The sequence below is a fragment of the Dendrobium catenatum genome, unplaced genomic scaffold (assembly GCF_001605985.2).
Source record: "Dendrobium catenatum unplaced genomic scaffold, ASM160598v2 fragScaff_scaffold_776, whole genome shotgun sequence".
Taxonomy (NCBI): domain Eukaryota; kingdom Viridiplantae; phylum Streptophyta; class Magnoliopsida; order Asparagales; family Orchidaceae; genus Dendrobium; species Dendrobium catenatum.
This window is the reverse complement of record NW_021319238.1, coordinates 292,186-318,817: the sequence shown is the minus strand read 5'-3', so window position 1 is coordinate 318,817 and position 26,632 is coordinate 292,186. Positions and strand designations below refer to the sequence as shown.

Sequence of the window (26,632 nt, the reverse complement as noted above, 5' to 3'; positions counted from 1 at the left end):
TGCTTGGTTCAAACAGTATGTTTATTTATTTCTAACCTGAAGGATTCAAGCACCAATATTAGCTATGATGAATTTCTCCATATTCACTTAGATTTAATATCCATAATTGATGTTATGCTCACTTTATATTTGTAATTGACTTTGAACCCACCTAGCAATATATATATATATATATATATATATATATATATATATATATATAATTGAGAACCATTTTGTTATTACCCTTGTAGTCCCACTACTAAAATCTTGTTTCTGCTAAAATCATGGATCCGCCATTGTCGATGCATCTCTTTGCTCTAGTTTGATGGATGAGTATTTTTGGCATAGCTTGTGCCTTCTGTACCATATGTGGCATATATCACTAAGAAATTATACAGGCCCTATGTATTCTTTTGCTTTTTTTTTCTTTATTTCACTTTTGTTCAAGTATCAATTTGTACATTCATTATCATGCTTTTACGGGTCCGTATGTGTTGAATTTGGCAGGACATTGTTAACAACATATGCGATGATGATGATATCAGGGCTATATCTTTTGTTGGTTCAAATACAGTAAGCAACCCTTCCCCTGTTTGAGAGATGGTTTTAACTTTTAGTTTGTCTAATTAGAATTTTGGTTTCCTTTTGTTATGCTCCTGCATGCCACATGGTACAGGAAATAGTGAATGGTTGTGCCCACACGGTTCTCATGCAATGTGTATATTCCAACTTTTTGCTACCCAGTTTTTGAATAGATTTGTGTTTCAGTTCTCTGGCATGGCCAGATAATCTCACGGGCATTCTGTTTTCCTTTCCATCTGTAAAGGGTGTCCAATTCCGGACAAGGCAGAAAATCTTGGGCCCTAAATATGAATTGATGTGAAAGAGAGGGCTTACTTTTGTTCTGTCATACCGTTTCTTGAATTTGGCATTTTATAATGCCTTAAGATACACACAAGGGAGAGCTAATCCCTAAAAGCTGTATATTGTTCAATCATTTATTTCCGGGTCTTGAGTTTTGGCATTGTAAGTGTACTTATTTTGAGGTGAAAAGTTTGTTATAAAATGCTATTAATGTGATAGGAAACACTTGTAGATCACCTTCAGTCTCTCTATTATCTTCATAATTTCTTCTTCCCAAAGGAGTTGTTTCCCCCCAAGTGTCCTAATCATCCCTTCTACATTCATACCCAAGCCCTTCATCAAATTCTCACATTCTCCTTTTAAATTTAGCACCCCTTGAATCATAACAAACCCCCTCCCCTTTCAAATTGAGCCCCCCTTTGGTCATAATTACCTATTTCCCTTTCCAATTTCGCCCCTCTTCTCTCTAAATCAGCACATCTTCGTTCTTTCCCTACCTTCTTACGCTTCTCCTCATACTCTCTATCTGGCTCCTCCCTAGGAATAGGCTCATGGAGAAGTATTCTCTCTTCTCCCTTTCGAGTCACCACCTCCTGATCTCCACTTTGCCTGATTGGCTTAGGATTTTTCCCATCTCCCTGGTTGTCGGCACTTTCCTTCCCCTCCGACGGTAATATTTTGGTTTGGCCCTCGAGCACTTTCTTCAACATCACTTCCCTGATGGAAAATTTTGAATCGAACTTATCATGGATGGCTAAAATATTCTTTTTTAAATCTGAAACTTGAGTTTGGAGATATGAAATTTCAGATTTCATTTGTCCAATCTCCACTTCGAGGCATTCCTCCAACGCATCCATTTTCTTGGCCGTCCATTGATGCCCGGAATTTTTTAGAAATAAAAATCTGAACTTCGACCTTCAAAAACAGCAACTTTCTTCTGCGAAATCCCGAGAACAACTGCTAAAATTCACCAAAACATCCCACTAAAGGTCCCAAAAACAGCTCTGATACCAATTTGATAGGAAACACTTGTAGATCTCAAGTATTTTCTATCAATCTTTGGAAAGCAGCGATAATTCTCCACAAAAATCCGCACAAAATCACAAAAACAGTAAATAATTTGTTTTATTTGATGAAAGGGAAACGGAAAATAGCCAGATACAATTGATCCTCTATTCGAGAGGAGGATCAATCTCTCTCAAATCTCTAGACGCCGCCAGAGCCTAAAGAAAAAACTAAATTTAGGAGATCTTAAATTTCAGCCAAATTCAAGATGACCTAACCCTAGGAAAACAAAGTATTTAATGCATACAAATCAAAATAAAATCCCTAAACAGTCCCTACATTCAAATTTCCCCCCCAAATCCCTCAAAAATCTCTCCTAAAATGGTTCGTTGACTTCGGCGGCTCACATGGCATCTGTAGGAGGTGGAAAAGTTCCGCCTCCATTTCGTTGAGACCGGCTGGACCGGTCCAATGGACCGGTCTAACATAATGTCAGGGAAATCAATCATATTCTACTTTTGTGTTAAGGATTATGATGTGTATATCAGCGGCTATGCATTATTAAAAGTTTTAACAACTATAATTTAATAGATTTTCTCAGCTGCTATTAGATGATAAATGTGGAATGTAAGACTGCTTCCTATGACTAAATTATTGCAAGTAGATATTGTCAGATGAAACAAGTATTTTGACGGTTTCCTATTCCGGTCAAAATTTTAAATGTGGTGATTATTGCCACACGATGGGTAATAATTTATGTCAGTGGTTTCTCTCTAGGCTGGAATGCACATTTATGCGAGAGCTGCCTCTAAGGGGAAACGAGTTCAGGTAAACCTGTTAATGAGAATTTGTCATATTCTTCGAAAACGCAAAAGTTGTTTTTTCCCCCACTATTTTTAACTGTTAGTAATTATAGTTCTTTCGCACAAGTAATAAAGTTATCTAAAGAAGATTTCCTTTCTCAGTCAAACATGGGTGCAAAGAACCATGCTATTGTCATGCCTGATGCAAGCATCGATGCAACATTAAATTCCTTAATTGCCGCTGGTTTTGGAGCTGCTGGACAAAGGTGCATGGCTCTCAGTACCGTTGTATTTGTTGGAGGATCAAGACCATGGTACTGTAACTAAAATTTTGAATTTATATTTTGATTTTCACCTGATACATTACGACAAATGTAGTTGCTCAAGCTTAATTTAGAAGCATTTCTGATGGGGTTACCTTGTTACTTGGGTCTGTTTAGGGAGGATGAACTGATTAAACGTGCCAAAGAATTGAAAGTAAATGCTGGCATTGAGGCTGGGGCCGATCTTGGTCCTGTAATTAGCAGACAGGTGTAGTTTAAGGAATATTTGCTTAAATAGTACTATGTTATAAAAATTTTATGTATTTATTTGTTACCGTGGGCTTGCATGTGGGTTTGCCTGTGTTTATGTATTTCTCAAGTCTCAATTTATGATGGGCATGGAATTCTATCTATGTTGTTTTAGTGAAATTTCTTCGGGGATTTGCATGTTTGATTTCTCTTTAGACGCATGGGATATTTCCATGACTCTTTAATTGCTTCTTATAAACAGGCAAAGGATCGTATTTACAGATTGATCCAAAGTGGAACTGAAAGTGGTGCGAGGGCTGTGCTTGATGGGAGAAACATTGTGGTAAGCCTCGTCTCCAAGTAGATGTTCGTAGTTTTAGCTTAAAATAATTATTAAATCAAGTATTGCATCAAAGTATTTCTCTTTTTATTCGAAGTATTGCATCTACTCTCTATTTTTTTTTTTTTTTAATTCTCTTCAGATTTTTACTTGTAAAATTGCATTGGGAAATTAGGATGGTGGTCATTTTTTAACTTCTCACAGCACATAATCATGGGGACATATGATTTTATCTGCCTCCTTTTAGTGAAAAGTGGAGAAATATGATTGTTTGTTTTCTTGCAAAATATGTCCGTTATTTATTTTCATAAATATGTCCGAAAACTCACTCCTAATGAAAATACCCCAATAATAGATAACTACAAACTGCTTTTTGAAGTCACAGTATATGAAATAGGTTCAAAGGTGGTTCAATTATTAATCAATCATGATTAGAAGATGGATGGATCGTAGTTCGATTATGGTTCGATCTTAGTACAAAGATGGCTTGAACATTATTAAATTGTGAATTGAAGATGATTTGAAGGAGGTTTTATCATGTTATGAAGAACACTCGATCATTATTTGTTTAGTATTTGATCATTGTTTGATCATTATTTGTTCTTAATTTGATTATTGATTATATCCCATGCTGATAAAATAAAGAGTTTAATCACAACAGTTATACTACAACATAATACATTTTATAAATTTCGTAAACTGATTATATAAAAAGGATTCATGTAGCCAATCCTATGTAGTAAGATAAAAGCTTGATGTTATTGTTGTTGTTTTTGTTGTTGATTATTTGAAATGAAACATAGCATCTATATCACAGAGTAATGAAAACAAATATAATAGATTATGAGAAATCAATATAGCACATATCACAAAATTCCATAAACACTAAAAGCATTTTATAATAATGGCAAAAAGGCTTATTTGGTCACTACTCTTCTCCTTAATAATGGCATAAAGTTGCTTCATCTCTTAGTGAAATGGAGTGAACAAGCTTGTGGTTGACTATCCTTCTGTTGGCTTCCTTGCTCTCTCCTCAAAAAATAGAAGTGTTGACTTTCTTCTTTATAACTTTTAGGGTGATGGGTTGAGTGGGAGTATGTACAATAGACTTATAAAGGCCTTTCTAAATAACTCTATACACTATCTGAGGATGGATAACTATCTGCAAAAAATAAAAAGTGTTTGTGAGCGAGAAATGTGCATCCTTAATCATAACAATAACATCATCAAGCCTTTATCCCATTATGCAGGGCCGGCTACATGAATCATTTTTCTCCATTGTGTTATATTAAGAGTCAAATTCTTATTTAAATCTAATAAAGATGTCATTTTTAATATTTTCTAATCAAGTTTTTTTAGGTCTACCGCTACCTTTCTTAACATAAGTTAAATCTAATACATCTACTTTCCTAACCGGATCATCGGAAGGCCGGCATTTTATGTGATCAAACTATCTAAGGTGACTCTCTCTAATCTTATCTTCCACTAGAGCTACTCCAACTTTTCACATATATGCTCATTTTTTATCTTGTTTCTAAGAGTAAAGTCACTCATCCATCTGAGTGTTGACTAATTTAAACAACAACAACATCAAGCCTTTATCCCACTACGTGGGGTCGGCTACATGAATCCTATTTCTCCATTGTGTCCGGTTAAGTGTCAAATTCTCAATTAAATCTAATAAATAAATGTCATTTCTAATATATTCTAACCAAGTTTTTTTTAGGTCTACTTCTACCTTTCTTAACATAGGTTAAATTTAATACATTTATTTTCATAATTGGGTTATCAGAAGGCCGCCGTTTTATGTGACCAAATCATCTAAGGCGACTCTCTCTAATCTTATGTGCCATTAGAGCTATTCCACGTAGTGTTGACTAATTAAAAAAAAAAAAGAAGAAGAGGGAAATTGGAAATGAATGAATGCTGCTTCAGAAAGTATGTTTCAATTGAACGGAAGTGTTGTTTCAAAAACGGAAATTCCATTCGATAAATACGTGAAATTGTTCTATAAATATACAAGAAAATAGAGGAACGGGGCTCATGCTCATTTCAGCTTCGAAATTCTGTACCTCTTGCACGCCTCCAATGTATGAAGCTACCCAATTCAAGCATGTACAGGCGCGAGTGTGGCCTCCACCTTCTTCCTCACTGCCGACCGAACACCAGTCCACTTAGCCTTCTGCATCCGACACCCCCGCGAGATCCCGACGCCTGCTTCATCCTCACTCACGAATACTCGGCCCTTGATGTGACCAGGTCCGTTCGAACCCAAATGAATACCTGAAAGCCCTTCCCCTTGTGCGACTCTTGTCCGCCTTTTTTCACCCTCACGCACAAATATTGAATAGCCCCTTTACATGTTTCTTTATACTCAATGGTGAACACAATTTGCCTGAACAAGATCTATTCGTGCAAATTTATTTAGATATGGCTTCCACGTGCAATAACACACTTCATTCATTGCTAATTCATTTATTTGTGCGAAAATACTTCTCCTTAAGTCAGATTCTAAATTCTCGATTCGAGTAGTTAAAGCAGCTTTCATTCATTTAAATTATATCTATATGAAAATAATGAAGCCATTGCGACGTTAAGATCCAGCTGGAGAAATTCCAGATCGGGACCTCACACCATTGGCCTTAATCCGACCAAGATGATTTCAAATTCACGACATCGCATCGTCGACCTTAGGTCTAGCTAGGATGGTTTTAAAGCGAAGACCTCACGCTATCGACCTTAGGTCCGATCGGGAAGAAATTATCGGCAAGTGCCGCCCCAACCTCCCCTCGAGGGGAGGGTATGCTAGGAGGCTGCCGAAATCTCTCAGGAGACTAAAAAAATTCTCTATTGGAAGAATTGGAGTATGGGTGTAAAACATTGACCCGACCCAGACTTGACCTGAAAATTCTCTGTTCGGGTTGACTCGTTTAACACATGGGTCATGTTCGGGTATAAAAAATTGACCTATTTAAAAATTGGGTCTGATTCGGGTCAACCCGTCAACTCGAAATTAATCCGATTTTGATTTGGTAAACTTATGTTTTGTATTTATTCTCTTATTTTCATTTGATTTTTACTTAATGTTTTATTTTTATCCTAACAACTGCAATATGATTCAAATTTATATCTATTTTAGAATTTTGTTCCGTTTATAAAATCACACCATTATATATCAAATGTGCTTTGTTTGTGCTTACCATTATTTAAACATTCTTATTTTCTTCTTCAGGTGCCTGGTTATGAAGCAGGCAACTTTGTGGGACCTACAATCTTAACTGATGTCACATCTGACATGGAATGTTATAAGGTATTCAAGCATTTAACCCTAGGTATTTTTCATCATATGGATCGAGGTTTGGTGGGTCATCTTACATTTATCATAGCTATCCTCTTTATTGTCACAACCATCACCACAATCATTGACTTATTTCTATTTTTCTCCTCCGAGAATTATTACGTGCAGAGTCCGGATGTAGAGTTGTGTTCGGACTCCAATGAAATGTTCACACGTGATCAAGTTTACTGAGTATTTGCTAAGTATTGACTACGTATTTGCTGCGTATTTTTGAATATTTACTGCGTACTTAATGCTCAGTAAATATACGATAAATACTAAGCAAAAATATTCAATAAATATTTAGCAAATACTCAATAAATGCTCAGTAAATACGTAGAGTCGGGATGCAAACTCTACGTCTAGACTCCGCCCGTAATAATTTCTCACAAAAGAACTAATTGTCTGATGCACCTTTAATTGCGAATTTTTCACCATTCAATGACGCGTCTACGTAATTTTGCACACATTTTAATGTCATCCTCTGTTAAATCCTACAGGAGGAGATTTTCGGTCCAGTTCTCCTCTGCATGCAGGTACGCACCTAAGCTGCTTTACATATAGGCCTCGTATTTTTGCTATTTGTGGATAACCGCCATTTTTTAATCTCTTAAAGAAATTGGTAGTAAATGCCACCGTCTTAGAACTTGCCACGGACAAGTTGAAAAGCTCTCTTTAGTTAGGTGGAGCACATTCTCCCTCTAAGTTCTCAGTTTCTATAATTAAAACACTTTGGAGTTACCCCATTTTCCTAATCATTGGGTCTCCATGTTTTTATGAAGTTTAACAGTGAAATAGTGCGAATATTTACTGTTTATTTTTGTATAATCTGATTAGGTACTGTAGGGGCAAGCTTTCTTTGGGGAATTCATTAATGTTTGGTTATTTTTAATTGTCTATATTATTTGAAATAAAGGTGCCCAGTGCTTCCTGGTACTGGTCTTTATGAACAGGGTTAGCTTTTACTATTATTATTATTATTGTGAATGTTTTCCCTCTCGCTTGTATGACTCTTACTGCATATAACATTGACAGGCCGAAAGTCTTGAAGAGGCTATCACCATTGTCAACAATAACAAGTAATCTCTCTCTCCTTTCAAGATGGAGTTCAGATATCCATATTTTTATCACTTTAACAGGTCCAAATCACTATTTTCTTTGGACAAGGTATGGTAACGGAGCATCCATCTTCACCTCATCAGGTATAGCTGCAAGGAAGTTTCAGAATGATATAGAAGCTGGCCAGGTATGTTTAAGTTATCAATTATAAACAGCTATTACTAAACAGTAAGTGATATTTGTCGCCAGAATCGTCGGAATTTTGAATGCATGATATTTGTAGCATCTTAGCCAAATCCTGGAGAAATTATTACGTGCGGAGTCTGGATATGTTCGGACACCAATAAAAAACATGACATGTATTTTTATACATAGTGTGTACAATTGTACACACACTATGTACAAATTATAAAATTATGTACATAGTGTGTACAAAATTATATACATAATATACACACTGTACACAATTGTACATAATGTGTATAAATTTGTACACACTGTATACAATGACACGTGTCACATTTTTCCGGACGTAACTCTACGTCCGGACTCCGCACGTATTCTTGAAATAATTCACTATTCAAAAATAATTTGTATGTTTAAGCTAAGAATTGTACATGTATATTTATCAGTTGTGTTTCTGGAGATGTTTATCTGACTTTTTTTTTTTCTTCTCTTATTTTTATTCTTATTTTATGACTAGGTTGGCATTAATGTGCCTATTCCAGTTCCTCTCCCATTCTTCTCATTCACTGGTTCAAAGGCTTCTTTTGCGGGTGATCTTAACTTTTATGGTGAGCCCAAATTTATTATTGTTTTTTCTGCACAATCTTTCCAAGGAAAAATGTTGGTTTAGATATTCTGACTAAATTATTTGTTAGGATAGTTTTCAGATTTGTTAAATTTTTTTAAAGATGAATGCAATATAAATTTTAATTGATTACTATGCATTATATTGATAATATGTTGACCAAATTTTTTTCCTCCATGCATTTCTGCAATTCCTTAAGGAAAAAATTGTGTCAGAATGTTTTGATCAAAATTTGATCAAGATATATTGTAAAAGGGAAAAGGATTAAAATGGTCTCTTGACTTTTATAAAGGATCAAAATGGTCCCCAATTATATTAAAGGATTATTTTGGCCCCTCAAATCTTTAATAGAAGAAATCAAAATAGTCTTATGGCAGGAATATTTTGGATTTTATTTAAGGAATCGATGGACCAAACTGATCTATTAATATAGTTAGATATTATTTTGGCTTTTCATAAAGAGTCAAAGCGATCATTTTGATCTTTTTTTTTTTTCTATTTTAAAATTCTTAGATTTATTTTTTTATGAAAACAATCTAAAAAATTTATTAATTATTCATGTTTTATATTCAGACCAAATTTTTATCTTAATATACTCCCAACTTTTTTCCATTTCCTTCAACCTTTTCTAACCCAAAGGAGTTCTTCTATTGAATAACAGGCAAAGCTGGAGTACAATTCTACACTCAAATAAAAACTGTAACTCAGCAATGGAAAGATTTGCCAGTTCAGGGCGTTTCCCTGGCAATGCCAACATCTCAGAAAACATAGATTCTAGTATCAAAATCTTCTCGTCTTCATGGTTGAATGGTATTAAAAACTTTCTTATATGTTTATGATCCTGCTTGCCAAAATTTGCTCAAATATTCAGATTTATTGTTGAAATGTAGGCTTCGTTTGGGATGGCTTTCTTAATGCTTTTAAAGTAGCTTTCTAGTACAAAAATTTCTAGTTCAATATAATTTTTGTGCTACAAGTAGTTCTTACGTTCCTTTGGGGGGAGTAATTATTCCGTCAGGTTACCGAATGCATCCGAAAACCAATAACAAAACGTCACGTCACTAAAGTGCTCGGTACACTCGGTATGCTCGGTATTTTCATCGGATGTAATAATTTTTCCTTTGGGGGAGCCATCAATTCAACTCTAACTAAGGTTATTACGAACTCGGTGTAAACTACCACTTCAGTAACAAGTACCTCCATTGGGCTCCAAAGCGGAACTCATGTCACTGTTCTCAATATTACGAGAGATTATTACATGCGGTGTCCGGACCGTCCAGAGGCCAATTTGGACGTGCCACGTCACCCGGATGCATCGGGCCCCGGGTGATGTAGTGCATCCGAATTCGTCTCTAAACGAATCCGGACACCGCACGTAATAATTTTCCCAATTCCAATAATCTTATGTTTATTTTTACTACACTCGACTCAACCTTTACCTTCTTCACTAGGGGGAGGGGCGCCGACAATAGTCCCAATAAACTATTGGACTGATTAGGGGAGAACTTTGATGTCCTTCACCTTATTCACCAAAGTGTAAAGATGTTGCTCATCCCTCTCGCCCTTAAAAAGATGAATTGATGCCCTCCTCACTAATTCTTTGCTTGGCATAGCTAACTCAACAGTGTGCATTTTCTCTTACTCGCAAAATGAAATGTTAAACAAAATATTGAAAGGTGCAAGAGCATCAAGCTTTAGATTGCTCTTTACATAAGAAAAATGTGAGTGGCATCGCATCACTATGATCACAATTAATCAACATGACACCCGAGGTTAGGGGTGTAAATAAGTCGAGTCGAGTTCAAGTCAGGAGGTGTTTGAGCTTGACTTGCGAGTTAAATATCAAACTCTACTCGCGACATTGTAACGAGCTTATTGAGCTCTCAATTTTGCGCCTAGCTGCGTTGGTTTTCCGCCCGCCTTTTTTTTTTTTTTTTGACGCCAGTTTTTCAACAGTGGAGAGCTCGGCGGAGAAAAGAAGCCTGTTGCTTTGGGAGGACAGAAGCACTATATAATTTTTAGGCTCAATAATTAATGCTACTGCTGCTGCATAAATTTATTAAAGCTGCAATAACTTATTATTTTAGTAATAATTAAAGCTACAGCATGCATTTGTTAGCATTGAAATTTGAGAAATTTTCTATTAACCATGTGGGTGTTGGATTTGAACTTAATTTTTTTAAAATTTTTAAGTATAGTAAAAATATTTATAATTTTAAAAAAAATTCAAACAGTAATTCGGGCACGCTCACGAGCTGAGCCTCAACAGCCTTAAACTCGACTCGTGAGCTCTGTAAGCTCAGCTCGCGAGCTCATAAATGAATTGAGCTCGAGTTGTCACGGTCCGATACAAGAAGCGTGAGTAAACGAGGCAGGGATGGATATCGGATGAAAATTAAAAACATAAATCAGATATCATCACATAAATATTAACATATCTAATATCCAAAACAATTATAAAGAATCACTAAAATTTTCACAAATTAAAAAAATAATAATTATATCATAAGACATTTATACATGTGGATCATAACCAGACATGTGAGATCCATGGCAAAAAGAAACATCAAAAGTACATTCAACAAAAGAGCATGTCTCTTGTGGTAACCCTACGCTAGTAGGTATATTGCTGCCTATCTGCCATCCTTAAACAGTGGTTCTCCTAAAAATATCTCAAAGTTAGGGAGTAAGCTAACACTCAGCTGGTAACAACTCTACCAAACTCAATTACAATATAATAAAGATCAATATTCATGTTGTAATATGAGACTGAGCAACATGTAACTATATAATGTCATGCAAAGATAGTCGAGCACCTATCTCTTTATGAATTCATATGATCATTTTATATTTCATAAGTGTAATACTTCTTTCATTTTATGTATTTCAATGTCTTTATTTTTTGTATATATATATCTTATTTGTATCATATACACATGTACTGGAGTATCAAAATTGTACTGATCATGTACACATACATATTCATCATATCATTTTCCTTTATTATATTACCCTGAAGAGTCATATTCATATTGCCCTGAAGGGCTATATTGTGTCAATGCATCATATTGATACTCCGCCTTAACATGTACAAATTCATATGTAATAATTATTATAGGATAGGTGACTAACATATATAACAATCTTTTGTTTCTATATATCACATTCTTATGCAAGGCTACATGAAGATTCTATTCAAATAAAAATGTGGAACTAGCATAAATATGCATTTAACGTTAAAAGAACTGGCATAAAAGAACTAAATAAAAATTCATATTATTATTTAAACAAGACAATGCATTTAATAATAATTACTTTTCAACTTTCTATTCTAATGCTAAAACGTATCGCAATGCATTTAATTTTAAGGAGCAAAAAAGAACATTGAATTTGGAGAATTAAATGTACCTATCTTAAACAGGTAAAAATTCTCAAAATGTATGAATTCGTTGTCTATCATCGCGACGATCTCTCCTTATCAAAAGTTTAATTATCATAAAATAATTTTAAGATTTTGTTTTCCCTAAAAACCCTAATTTTGGAAATACAAATTTCATTATTTTCAGTATATTTCATGTTAAAAGCTCCCCATTATCTAATTAATATTTAGGGTATATCTATTTTCGGAATATTTTAAATAAAAATTTAAGAAAATAAAAAACTTGTGAAAAATCTTAATTTCTTTCATAAAAAATATTCCTAACACTATTTGGAACAATATTTGTTAAAGAATTTTCATAGAAATAAAAAATCAGAAAAATCCTAATTTTTTAAACTTAACAAAATTTTGGGAAAACTATATTTTCATGGTTAAAATCCATCATTAGACTTTCCCTAACTTTTTTTTTTTTTTGAAAAATATTAAGTTTTGGAGAAACCCTAAAATTTTTTCCTCCAAATATCTATGGGGAAATGAAGATTTCTAGGTATAGGAACATACATTATTGCTTATTCGGCCTTCCCCTACGATTTCCCTCCAAGACCACTGTCGGACGCCGCACTCCATCGCCCAAGTTGCAGCCCTTTCACTCTCTCGATCGCTCACTCCCTCTATTCAGCCGAACAAATGAGATGGGACATAATATTTTGGTCCCTTAGGAGTTTATTTGGCTGGTGAGGAAAATTGACACATGTGCCCCCATTAATCATTTATGCTTTATGAAACTTCAGTGATTTTTATCTCCTAAATCATGCATAATTTATTATAAATTTTTATATCAATTTGATCAAAATTAAATATACAATTTTATAAGATTTATTTTATCAAAATCCGACAACTTTGAAAATTCTCCTAATTTTGTCACGGAGCATCAAAATGTGTGTGATGCTTACGATCGATATTTTCAGGTTTTATAATTCTCGCCTCAAAATAAAAATTTAATCCTCAAAATTAAAACAAGATGGACAAAGTATATCTTAAACAAAGAGAAGAGGATAGCATTTCTTCTTTTCTAATTATTTCTCCCTTGTAATTTCCTTCTCATACCCATGCTTCCATAGGACCTTGATAAACTGTATGTCTCTGCTTCTGAGTTGCTTCACACTAAATTCAAAAATATGGTCATGTTCTTCAACATAAGTAAGTTCTAGTTGTATCTCCACAGGTTCCATTATGATTTTAGAATGAACATATAATATAAATTTCCTTTGGGAAGAAATAAGAAACACATTGTGTTGAGCATACATATTAGCTGGCAAAGCCAATTTGTAAGCCATGTTCCCAATCCTTTCCACAATCTCAAAAACACTAATGTAATGGGGACTAAGTTTGCCAGCCTTGCCAAAACGTAATACACCATTCATAGGCCTAATCTTAATAAAAATAAAATCTCCTACATTGAATTCCATGGAGCAAAGTTTAGCATCATATTATTTCTTCTACCTATATAGTACTACTCGCAACCTATTTATGATAATTATGATCTTATTGCTAGCAACATCAACCAAATTGGAGCTAATCATTTTCCTTTCGTCTGCTTCAACCCAATATAAGGGTTATCTACATTTCCTTCCATAGAGTGCTTCATATGGATCCATTCCTATGTTGTCTTAAAAGTTGTTATTATAAGCAAACTCTATCAAAGGAATATGGGATTCCTAGCCTCCACTAAAATTAAGGACATATATCTAAGCAAATCTTTAAAAATTTGTATAGTCCACTTAGATTGTCCATCAGTCTGAGGATGGAATGTTATACTAAAAGTTAATCTGGTGCTCATAGCCTCTTGAACTTTTCTCTAAAGTCTAGAGCTAAATCTACAATCACGATCATATATTATGAACTTCAGTACACCATGCAGGCGAACAATCTCTACAACATATAATATTATTAACTTCCCAATTGAGTCAGTCTCTCGAATAGGTAAGACGTGAGTAAACTTTGTAAGTCTATCAATGATAACCCAAATAGTTCATGACCCTATCGAGATCTTGATAAGCTTGTCACAAAATCTATAGTAATATCATCCACTCTACTCTAGGATCGGCAATGGTTGAAGTAATCCACATGGCTTTTGATGCTCAGTCTTGACTTATTGATAAGTAGCACACTTCGCAACATAATCAACTATTCTCCTCTTCAACCTAGGCCACCAAATAAGACCTTCAGGTCTTGATACATCTTGCTCTGGATGAATGGTATAGCCAGAGTGATGAGCTTCATAGAGAACATTCCTCCTCAAGTCATTCATATTTGACACAAAAACTCTATCTTTGTACCATAGAAGATCATCATCATCAATATCCTCTTCATGGCCTACTCTCACCAAATTAAAAATCTTTATAAAATCAGGATCCCTTAGCAAGGCTTCAGCTATCTTACTCTTTAGATCAGATTGCACTATAATTTGACCCAAACATCTCACATTCTTAGTCGTAGGAAGTATTACAGATAACTCCAAGCATTCCATCTCCTCAATCAGCTTCTCTTGTTGGGTTAATAAGCAATTCATCTTCATAGGCATTTTCTTGCTTAAGGCATCAACAACAGTATTTGTCCTCCCTGGATGATACTGAATATCCAAATCATAATCATTAAGTAATTCTATCAATCGCCTATGCCTTAAATTTAACTCCTTCTACGTGAAGATATAATTCAAGCTTTGGTGACCAGTAAATACTTCACAACGCACCCCATATAGGTAGTGCCTTCAAATCTTCAAAGAAAAAACTACTGTAGTAAGCTCCAAATAATGAGTTAAGTAGTTATTCTCATAATTTTTCAATTGCCTAGAGGCATAGGCAACTACTTTCCCATGATTCATCAAGACACATCCTAATCCCCTTAGTGATCCGACACTTAAAATTTGAAAACCTTCAATTCCTGAAGGAATAATAAGATTGGCACAGTCATCAAGCAAGTCTTCAACTCTTGAAATACTTTTTCATATTAACTTTTCCACTCAAATCTCATCACATCACCACCTTTTAAGTCAGTCTACTTAATGGTGTACCAATCTTAGAGAACCCTTCAACAAATCTTCTATAATAGCCTACTAACCCAAGAAAACTTCATATCTCAGTAACGGTCGTAGGTCTATGCTACTTAGCTATAGCCTGCACCTTATGCTGATCAACAATAATGCATTTACCACTAATCACATGACCTAAAAATACTATGCTCTTCAATCAAAATTCACACTTGATGAACTTGACATATAATTCATTTCCCCTTAATATCTATAATATAATCTGTAGATGATTGGAATGATGTTTTTCATCACAATAATATATTAAAATATTATCAATGAAAATGATGACAAAACTGTTGAGCACTGCTTAAAGACCTAGTTCATCAGATCCATAAAAAGAGCTTGAACATTTATTAGTTCAAAATGTAACATTATGAATTCGTAGTGTACATACCTTGACTAAAAGCTATCTTAGGGGTATCCTCCTCTCTAATTCTTAATTGATAGTAGATGAACCTTAAGTCAATCTTGGAAAAGATTGTGGCTCCTATAAGTTGATTAAATAAGTCATCTATTCTTGACAAAGGATATTTATTCTTGATGGTAAGCTTATTCAACTCTCTATAATCAATGTAGAGCCACATATTACCATCATTTTTCTTAACAAAAAGAATGGGCGCTCCCCATAGTGAGGTACTTGGGCGAATAAACTCCTTCTCTAATAACTCTTGCAATTAGCCCTTAAGCTCTTGTAGTTCCTTAACTGTCATGCGATATGGTTCTTTCGAAATAGGTTCAGCACCAGACAAAAGATCAATAGAGAAGTCAATTTCTTTAATAGGAGGCATTCCAGGCAAAATATAAGGAAACACATCTGATAACTCCCTTACTATGGCAAGCTCATTCAACTCCGGCACTTACTTCGAAGTATCCCTTATATGAGTTAAAAAGCTCAGGTAACCCTTCAATATCAAGCTATATGCCTTCAAGAATTAGATTATCATAGATGATACATCTCGATCACCCTGAAATGCATGCTTCTCCCCTAGGAATCTTGATTTTTACTACTTTCTTATTGCAATATATTGAGATGAAATGGCTAGACATCCAATGCATTCCTATGATCACATCAAATTCCAAAAGTGTCAATACGATCAAATCAACATCAAACTTCCTTTTGTAAATAGAAAGTATTGTTAAACACATATTTATGGTAATTACATTGGACTCATCAGGCAACATAACTAACAGTGCAATGGGCATACTATTGACACTAAATGCATGCTTCTTGATAATCCATGATTAATAAATAAATGTGATACTCCAGTATCAAAAAGAACTCTAGTAGGTAGACTTTAAACATATATGATACATGTGATCACATCAAGAGATTATTTAGCCTCTTGTTATGCAATGGCATAAACATGAGGTTAAACAATTGGTCATGTAGTAGGCTGACTAGGTACTAATATAGAAGACTTCTATGCTCTAGGCCTACCAATAGTTAGTTGTCTACCAGTGTTATGCTAAGGTGGACGAGCACTGGACTTCACCTCCCTTGGACCTCTCGGGTAGTTTCTAGCAATTTGTCTTGGCTGGTTGCGCCAAAAGCAAACATTAGAGCTAAAAAGACACTCGCCTCTATTTATCATGCTACACTTCTCACAAGCTCTAACACAGGACGAACTCCCGCTCCTATATGTCTTATCCTTCTTCAGACTAAAGCCTCTTAAATGTGTTTGGAAGCTCTTGGACTTCTTAAAACTTCTCTTTTTTTTATGAAAGTCTCTATACTTCTACATGGTCTAATGCTCAATCTCTATCCTTTTTGCCCTCTCAATCATAACGGAGTAATCACCAAGACTCAATGGAATTAACAGTTGAGGAATCATATCTTGGAGCCCTGATAAAAATTTGGGGCACTTCTCTTCAACACTAGGGATGAGTTTAGCTACATAACGTAATAATAGGTGAACTTAGCTTCATCTTGTGCAAAAAATAGTGTGGCTTGATCTAACTATAAATCAATATGCATAATTATAATTAAATATGTTTTGAAATAAAAAGGAAATATTTTTATAATAAACATGAATACTTACAATATATTCATTTGAAGCACCACTAATATGTCTATTTTTAACCCGTCAAATACATGCGTGCATCTTCCTTGTTGCTTTCTCAATAGTATGAATATGAGACTAAACAGATCTTTTTGAACAAATTTCTTAACTTTAACTTTTGGAATTATTGTACGCTTATTTTATACATGACCAAAAGTTATCTGATGATTAATATATACTTGTGATTGGGTATTGAGAAATTTCCATGTAAATTATGTATAAGAGCTTATATTGCTCTTGAGAATATGCAGTTGATCGGATAGACATATTTTTTTGAGGCTTAATGAATTTAGAATACCAATTACATGACATGATCCTCACCCCTATTTATATAATAATTTTATTGGTATTCTTGACATCCTTCTTACTTTGTAATTTAATATCACTCCGGATATAACCACTCACTAGAATTTGTCATTTATATTATCACACTTCTCAAGCAGTATTGACTAGATGTGATCACTCATTGTAATTTGTCCTTTGGGATTCTAACACATCTCAAGCATCATTGATCGAGTGTGACTAATCATTACAATTTGTCCTATAAGATTCTCACACGTCTGAAGAATCATTAATTAGATGTGACTACTCACTGTAATTTGTCCTTTGTGATTCTCACATATCTCAAGCAGCATTAATTGGATGTGACTAGTCATTACAATTTGTTCCATATAATTCTCACACTTCTCAAGTAATATTGACCAGATGTGATCAGTCACTAAAATTTATACTTTTGATTCTCACACTTCTCAAGAAGCAATAACGAGATGTGACCACTCACTACAATTTATCCTTTGGGATTCTCACACATCTCAAGCAGTATTGACCGAATGTGACTGGTCATTGCACTTCTCCTATAAATAATAGATTTCTAAGTGATATTAACATCAAAATATCAATATGCATAGTAGTTTTTCATCTTCTTCTTCCATAGATTAAGAATACATACTCCAACGGATAAATAATCTATAAGAAGAGGAAACGATGTTTCACCATGCTATAACAAATAACAATATGATGATTCAACGCCAGCTTACTTGACCTATTAACCACATCACTGTAGGAGGCTCAATTATAGGGCTTATTTTTACCAACCGTGACCGGATGGCTGCAGATCGTCGACTCTATTAAGATTACTTCTCAAGTAATCCAATATACAATGATACAATGTTCTGACAAAAATATCGAGTGTCTCAAAAATTGTTTCTGCGCATAATTGATGCAGTAAATACACATGATAGCTGCTTCCACCCATGAATGGATCACACCAGTAGGCTTACATTGGTTTATCACCCCTCCCGAAAGTAACTTGAGTCCTTTAGATGTTAGCATATGGATTACTCGCAGATGCCACAGACGAGTACATTAAAATAGGTGAATCAATAACAATCGAAAGTGTGAAGATATTTTGTAGAGTAGTAGTCCAAATATTTTCAGAGCAATAATTAAGATTACCAACAATCAATGATGTGGCTAGACTTCTTCATATTAATGAACAACATAGTTTTCCATAAATATTGGGCAAATTAGATTTTATGCACTTGAAGTGAAAAAATTATCCCACCGGTTAGGCTGGGCAATAAGCGGGATGTACTGAATCCCCTACAATTATTCTGGAAGTTGTGGCTGACTATGATCTTTGGATAAGACATGGTTACTTCGATTTGTCAGGCACTAATAATGATATAATCATATTGGAGTCTTCCCACATATTCTCCAATCTCAAGGTATAGCTCTTCCCTATCGTTACATCATTCAAGGAGAAGAATATAACATGGGTTATTATTTGACTAATAGTATATATATCTGAAATGGTCTACCATTGTGCAAATTATTCAAGAACCACGTACTCCATAGAAATAATATTTTGCAATAAAATATGAAACATGTAAAAAGATGTAGAACATACTTTTTGAGCTCTCTAATTATGTTTCACAATTATGACAGGACCTATATGTTTTTGGGGCAAAGATGTGTTTCATGATATAATAACTACATGGATAATTTTGCATAACATGATAATCGAAGATGAACGCAATCTCACTGGACCAATTTAAGTTGTGAGAGAAGCGCCACCCCCGAAGGTTGAAAAGGTAGTGGATGAAAATACTCGATTTATCGCTCGCCATTGTTATATTTTTGATGTATTAATATATTTTGGAGTGAAAAATGAGTTTATCAGTTGGGATGGCCTAAGGCAAATACCATATGGCAGAACTGATAGGCCAACAGTACCTGATTCCAATTTATAAACGCATTTCCCTTCTCGCTCAAACCAGTGCTCAATCGATACCAAACGAATCCTTCTCCCCATTCTCCATTTCTCCTCCTCTTCGAAGAGGAGGAGCAAAATGAAGGACAAGAGGAGATTCGCCGTGCTTCTATGCGCCGAGGATACAGAGTATGTGAAGAAGGTATACGGAGGTTACTTGGAGGTTTTCATGGCTCTTCTGGAGGAAGAAGGAGAGGTTTGGGACGTTTATAGGGTCGCGAAAGGCGAGCTTCCGGCCGACGATGCCGTCGAGATCTACGATGGGTTCGTCGTCACAGGGAGTCGCAGTGATGCCCATGGCGATGATGCTTGGATCCAGGATCTGGTTGCTCTTTTGAGGCGTCTTCATCAACGAAGGAGAAAGGTCCTCGGGATTTGTTTTGGACATCAGGTTAGACACTTTTTCCTTTCATTGCTTTACTGTCCTAAATGTTGAATGGCGTTTCTCGGATTCTGATTGTGATCTTTTACATTGTTAGAGAAGGGTTTCGAATTTGGGATTTAGCTTGTTAGGGGTTGCGGCTGTGTTGAAATCAGAGATGAGATAGTTTGGGGATGGGCTGTAGGTCGATTTGAGATTGGCCCTTTGAAGCTTCGAATTGGTTTAATTTACTTATTTTACAGAAATTTAAGGAGAATTTGAATTTATATACCTTTCAATCGTTATAATTGGAGAAATATAGCAGATCTATGTTTTCTCAGTAAAAATTGCTCAAAAGTTAGCTTAAAATTAAAAAAATTAATAATCACATAATTAATATGTAATGTTTTCAATGATCTAATTGTCATAAATCTTGAAAAGGATTTACTAAATCTGAATTTATAGGATTTATTTAACAAACAGCCCCTTGGTTTTTTGGGTATTGATTGTCTTTGAGAGGAAGGTCTACAATTTCTAGAAAAAAAAAATCTGACAATATATCTGATCAAAATATAATTACAATAAATATCAATTTTATTTTATTTGCTTATAAAAGAATATTATGTATGAATAATCAGTAAAAAATTTTATTAAAATTACATAAAAATATATTTAAAAATTTTTAGATACATCCTAATTAAATTTGAGTAAAAATATCCTTACACAATCTTAGAGCATCTTCAACAAAAAGAAATCTATTTTCATTCTAAATTATAATAACAGTCCTATCCAATAGGAATTCATTTCTAATCAAATTTTATTTCTAACAAAAAAATTATATTAATTCTCATATCTATTTTTATATTTATTTTCTAACACGAAAAAATGGGTTTGTGGGTGATTCGAATCCAAATAGCCTAAATCAATAAATTAAAAATATAATAAAAAAATTATTTAGTGAAATTTTTTGTTAACCTAACCAAATTTATATATCAAATTTTATCTTAAAAATAGGTTATTCAGTCTAAAATCTATGACGAGTGGATGACATCAGGAGTGGCTCAAACTATCTTCCGATTTACATATCAGTTGCTGATATAATTTTTTAAATTTCTTTTTATTATTAAGATGCTATAAAATAAAATAAAATAAAAATTTATCCAACATTACTTTTAATTTCTTCTAAAATAAGTCTCAAAATATAGGTATGTTATAATTTACCAAAAAATAAATAAATTTACTATGATAATATGTTAAATTCTTAAGTGCAAAAGATGCTGCATATGCTCACATTAGGGGTGCAAACGAGTCAAGCCGCCTCATGAGCTGGCTCTAGCAGAATTTCGAGCTCGTTCGATTATTGTGCTAGAGTTTGATACAGATGCTGCTCGGCTCGAATACTGGTCAAGCGCCTCGAAAGTCAGAAGGCAAACTGGCGAAGCGGCAAAGCGCATGCAAATCGCTGAAGGCGAAGCGGTGAAGTGTGTGTGAACCGTAGAAGGCGAATTGGTCTCTGCACGTGCGAATCGCGTACCGCATTCGCGAACATGTATGTGTGCTCGAACCCCAAAATCGAGCCGCTTGACGAGCTCGGTTTCAGTGGCATGAGCCGAGCATAGGATTTAGCTTGTGTGTTGAGCTCGACTCAACTCGTTTGCACCTCTAGCCCCGATTCATCTCTCTTTTAATACAATCTATTAGTTTGTCATCTAATCCATGTGGATGAGTGATGTCTAACACTCATTTTCCTCATCACTCGAGCCCTCTTCTATTAGAAGAACAACCAAGATGATTGTCCCTCAACTTCTAATTTTTCTTATCAAATGTGGCTCCATATTTATTTAGATTCAACATCAGCTGATCGTTAATCCACATGTTCTTGATTTTCTATTTTGCCCATTTATTTCAGGCCTTGAATGATCAAAATAATCACCCATTATTCCTAATATTATACATTTTTGTCTGCTATCAACCGATAGCTGCTAACAACTGGCATTAACATCTTGTAGCTATTGGTGTCTGCCATCAATGAAATCGTGAACTTTTCCTCTTAGTTGTTTGATATTGCCAGCTACTAATATATGGTGGTTATCAACATCTAACGCTTGTCTTCCAAATGTCTGATTTTCTCTCTTATTATGAGAATGATCAAACGACATGTTCCTTTTTGCTAGAATTTTGATATTTCCTGTTACTTGAATCAATGATGCCTGCAACTAAGGATAACAAAATCGGGTCACGTGTCTGGTTTGGGTCGAACCCGAAATTGACCCGACATCAGTTGACCCAACCAAAACCCGACCTGTTTTTGCAAACATGTTATGCATTTCAACCCAAACCTGTCCCGTGCGGATTTCCAGGTTGACATGACCCGACCTGCGGACACGTTTTGAAGGAGGCGTTGGAGGGCGGATGGCGCAGGCGGGGTGAGGCATCATGGAGAGCTTGTTTTGAAGGAGGCGTTGGACGGCGGATTGCGCAGGCGATGGTAACGGCGTGGGCGGGTGACGATGCAGGTGATGGCCAACGGAATGTCACACGACTAAGCCACTTGACAGCGGTAGGCGGGGTGACGCCGTGACGCGACTCTACATCGTGCATTTTTTCCAAGCAAGTTAAATCGGGTTGAGTTCGAGTTTTCGGGTCAACCCGAACCCAACCCGTTTTTCCAAACGGGTTGAACCCGGGATCCTAACCTATTTCGAAATTGGGTTGGGATCAACCCAAAATTTTCAGATCGGATTCGAATCAGATTTTTATATCGTATCAAATATTGACACTCCTACTACCAACAATTATTTTTCATGAGAAACTTTTAGGCACGGACAAATATAAATATTAGAATCTCCGTGATCTTCTTCCAACTTCTTAACGTAAAAAAAAAATTTAAAAACTAAAAAATATTATACCAAACGAAATCTAAAACTTATGTGATAAAACTTTTATACTGCTTTAAAATATCTGTTTGAATATAAAAAATTAAAATTTTATATTAAAAAACTGACGTAGAAAATAATAAAAATAAGTATTTGATTATTGTGATTAGTATAATAAAAGAGAATTACACGACAGATGTCTTGTAAAGCAAATTGACAGTTGGCCAAAATTTTCCTCCCAAATAAGATTTTTTTTGTGTAAAATAACTGACGGAGAAGACCCAATGGGACCTACTCCGTCCTTTTTCTAAAGAAAGGGTCCTTTATTACTTTGTCCTCGCGGATTTCAAAGCGGGATTGAAAACACATTTAAGTGCTTTGCCTCAAATATTCCAAAAAAAAAAAAACATTTAAAAGATGTGTGTATAGCCAAATGTCAACTCATTGAGAAATAATTTTTTTTATAATGATATAAAAGAGTTAATTATTTTTCTTCTTATTTTTGTTCAAATATTAACTCATTATAACAACAATACTATCAATCATTCAGTCTACTATATAAGATAAGGTAAGAGTTAAATTATCATTTAGATCTAATAAAAAAATATCATTTATAATATTTTCTAATCAAATTTTTTTAAGTCTATTTCTGTCTTTTTTTATATAGATTAAATTTAATGCATCTACTCTCTTAATCGGGTCATTGAAAGACCGCCGTATTATATGACCAAATCATTTAAGACGACTCTCTAAGTTTATCTGTCATTGGCGTTACTCCAACCTTTTCACGAATATGTTAACTCATGGAGAAATATATTTTTATTCTTTTGAGTATGAGTGGGTAATATAATATTCATTCCCCTAATTATCCAAAAAATAATAATCTAAAATTTATCTAATATAAGGTGATATGCTAGAAGAATGGCTTAAATAAATAAATAAATAAAAATAAATATGCTAGAAGAATGGCTTTATGTTCCAAGATCTTCCCAAATAAATGGAGAATAAATGCATCAGCATTTGTTTCCTGTATATTTTTTTTATTTTGAAGGGAAATATCAAGAGATAGAAACTATAAATTTATGTATATGAGATTCAAAATTATAATAATAACATCAACTTTTATCTCACTAGCTAAGAATTAAATTCTAATTTAAATTTAATTAAAAAAGTTTATTTTTTATTGGACAATTGATTGGACATTAATGATATTAAGCTCATATAATGTAATAGATTTGTCCCACTAAAATAAACTAAATAAATATATTTTAATGAACTGTAAAAAAAAAATTAAATGATCTTACGATATGAAAAATAAATTCAAATAAAAATTGAGATTGTTTTTTTTATAAAAAAATACAATCCTTACCTTTTTTCAGAATTGTTTTCTAAAATTACAAAATGTTGTCAGCTTATATTACATTTAAATAAGATTATACTAATTAATTTAGTTAATTACAGATATTATATTACTATTAATAAGATATTTTCCAAACTTTAGAGGAAATTCATGACTTGTAAATCTTCATGCAGGTATTATGCAGAGCATTGGGAGGGAAGACAGGTAGAGCTGTTAACGGTTGGGACATAGGTGTGACCTGTATCCATCCTTCTCCTTCCTTAAGCAAGCTGCTTATCCCTCCTCACCTTCCAGTAATCCAATGCCATCAAGATGAGGTAAGAGCGAACTCAGAATTTTTTCTTTTTTACATGTGGACCTTCTCATGCATGTCCATGGATGAACTCTATACATGTCTTTATACCTACCTGTGTATTTTAAGGGACTTTTTAGCAACAAATAGGATGTCTTTCTTATTGTTTTATGAAGCAGCTTTTTACTAAAAAAATTTCAAATTCAAAAAAATTATGTACTAAGAAACTGCTTTGTAAAGCAGTAAGAAAGCTGTCCCACAGAAAGCCTAAGGCTTCGTTTGAGACGGCTTTCATATTGCTTCTTAAAGCAGCTTTTCATTGTAAAAATTAAAATTTTTGTACTAGAAAACTGCTTTAAGAAATAGAAAGAAATCAGTCGCCAACAAAAACCTAAATCTTGCAACCAAATAGCACAAAGTATCAAGCATGCTTGAAGTGGTGTAGGTATGGGAGCTACCACCACTTGCTGAAGCGCTAGCCCGGTCGGAGAAGACCGGAATAGAGATGTTTAAGTGTGGGGATCACATCATGGGCATACAAGGCCATCCAGAGTACACCAAGGATATCCTCCTCCACCTCGTCGATCGTCTTCTTCAACACAAACTCATTCAGGTGATCTTATTTTCAACACTTTTACCTTCTACCTTTACTTCGAATATCAAGCATAATAATACTACTCAACCAAAATGTTCATAGCTTATTATCGTACTCTCAAGTTTCATTTGTGACAATTTTCTTACTGTTTTCTAGAACAGTTTTTCAGTATAAAATTTTCTTAAATTAAATTTTTTTTAATAAAAAATTGTTTAAAAAAACAGTAAGAAAGCTGCCCCAAATGTTTGCTTCAAAATGTTTTGAAGTCATTAGTACAAGCGAATAGCAAAAACTGGGAACTCATTTTCACCATTTTCTGAAAGATATTTTGATGTGGTGCAGGACTGCCATGCTGAAGCAGTGAGAGAAAGCTTAGATGCGCGAGAGCCTGATCGGGGAGTTTGGGAGAGGCTATGCAAAGGCTTCTTAAAGGGCAGATTGTCGTTGTAGCAATGTTTGGTCAATGTATGCTCTGCAAACTCTTAAATAGAACTTTTTTAGAGAACGGGGCTATCTACCCGCTGCCATCTCTTTAGGAGGCGTATGACAGTGTAATAATCCCTCGGCAAGCCTACCAGCAACCAGCGTCATAGGTGCAGGACCTGTAGGTATTTTCTTCTCACTTAAGGAGTTGAGCCTCATGAGAGGGGAATCAAATATGGGTTCGGGGGTTTCCAACCAAGCTCGTCCACCAAACCAGCTAAAGCCTGATGGGGTATTTTGATTTCTTTTTAATATCTTGAGGACCAAAATGGTTCGTTAATATAATGAGGATTATTTATATCTTTCATAAAAAATTGATCTCAAAATTTTTAATTTATTTTGCTTCAAGATAATATTCTTCAGATATGTAATTTGAGGTTGTAACTTGATGCCATTTTTTCTAGAGTTGCTCATAGGCTAAGCTGCGTTTGAATGCCATTTTTTCGAGTTGGTGAAGCCTTTTAGTCAGGAAATTAAAAAAATAATAAAAAATCTACCCAAAATTTTGAAGTAATAAGATAGCACAATCTATGCCATAACCAAAGCATTAAAAAATTTAAACTTTTTCTGAGCCATAAAAGAATCGAATCACTTTCATATATAATTAATTCAAAATCTTATTTAATTTATATAAAAAAAAAACCACATGTTTTGTATAACTGCATTTTTAATATTAATTAATATAATTATATTTACTCGTTTAATCATAAATGAAAAGATTTGTAAGATGAGATGAATTCATTTGTTAAGTCAAGAAAAAAATATAAAAAACACAGAGCCCACCACATTTATTTCTCTACTTTATCCATTTATAACAGATCTAAAAAGTTTACACCCATAGTCTACTGCCAGAAGAGAGTCAATTATCTTAAACATTTTGGAGCCTATTTTGGTAAAGTAAAATTTCCCAAAATTTACCTCCATCGACAAATGGTGCTACCTATCCCTCCAAGGAAAAATTATTAGGTGCGGTGTGAGACCTCGTTCCCTTACTGTTCCTCTCTGGTTTGGATTTTCCTCTCAGGATCGTCCGGGACGATATTTAGATCGTCCAGGCCGATCTGTACTGTTCAAAATATCGTCCTGAAACTAGTTCTGGGAACCGTCCAGGACGATTGATTTTGGTCTGATCGTCCTGGGACGATTTGGC

The 26,632-nt window shown here is 34.4% G+C and overlaps 2 protein-coding genes and 1 pseudogene across 2 annotated transcripts; 2 read left to right on the top strand and 1 right to left on the bottom strand.

Annotated features, from left to right (window-relative positions):
• The window catches only part of LOC110113359, a 36,199-nt pseudogene extending 26,683 nt beyond the window's left edge, over nt 1–9,516 (top strand).
• Nucleotides 9,517–13,168: 3,652 nt separating this feature from the next.
• LOC110113355 lies at nt 13,169–13,516 on the bottom strand. Its single transcript, XM_020845903.1, has one exon. The coding sequence runs from the start codon at nt 13,514–13,516 to the stop codon at nt 13,169–13,171; it is 348 nt and encodes a 115-aa protein (XP_020701562.1).
• Nucleotides 13,517–19,464: 5,948 nt separating this feature from the next.
• Nucleotides 19,465–25,796, top strand: LOC110113354 (gamma-glutamyl peptidase 5-like). The gene is made up of 4 exons (XM_020845902.2): nt 19,465–19,906; nt 24,286–24,429; nt 24,850–25,017; nt 25,342–25,796. The coding sequence occupies exons 1-4, from the start codon at nt 19,595–19,597 to the stop codon at nt 25,447–25,449; spliced, it is 732 nt and encodes a 243-aa protein (XP_020701561.1). The 5' UTR covers nt 19,465–19,594; the 3' UTR covers nt 25,450–25,796.
• Nucleotides 25,797–26,632: the final 836 nt, after the last annotated feature.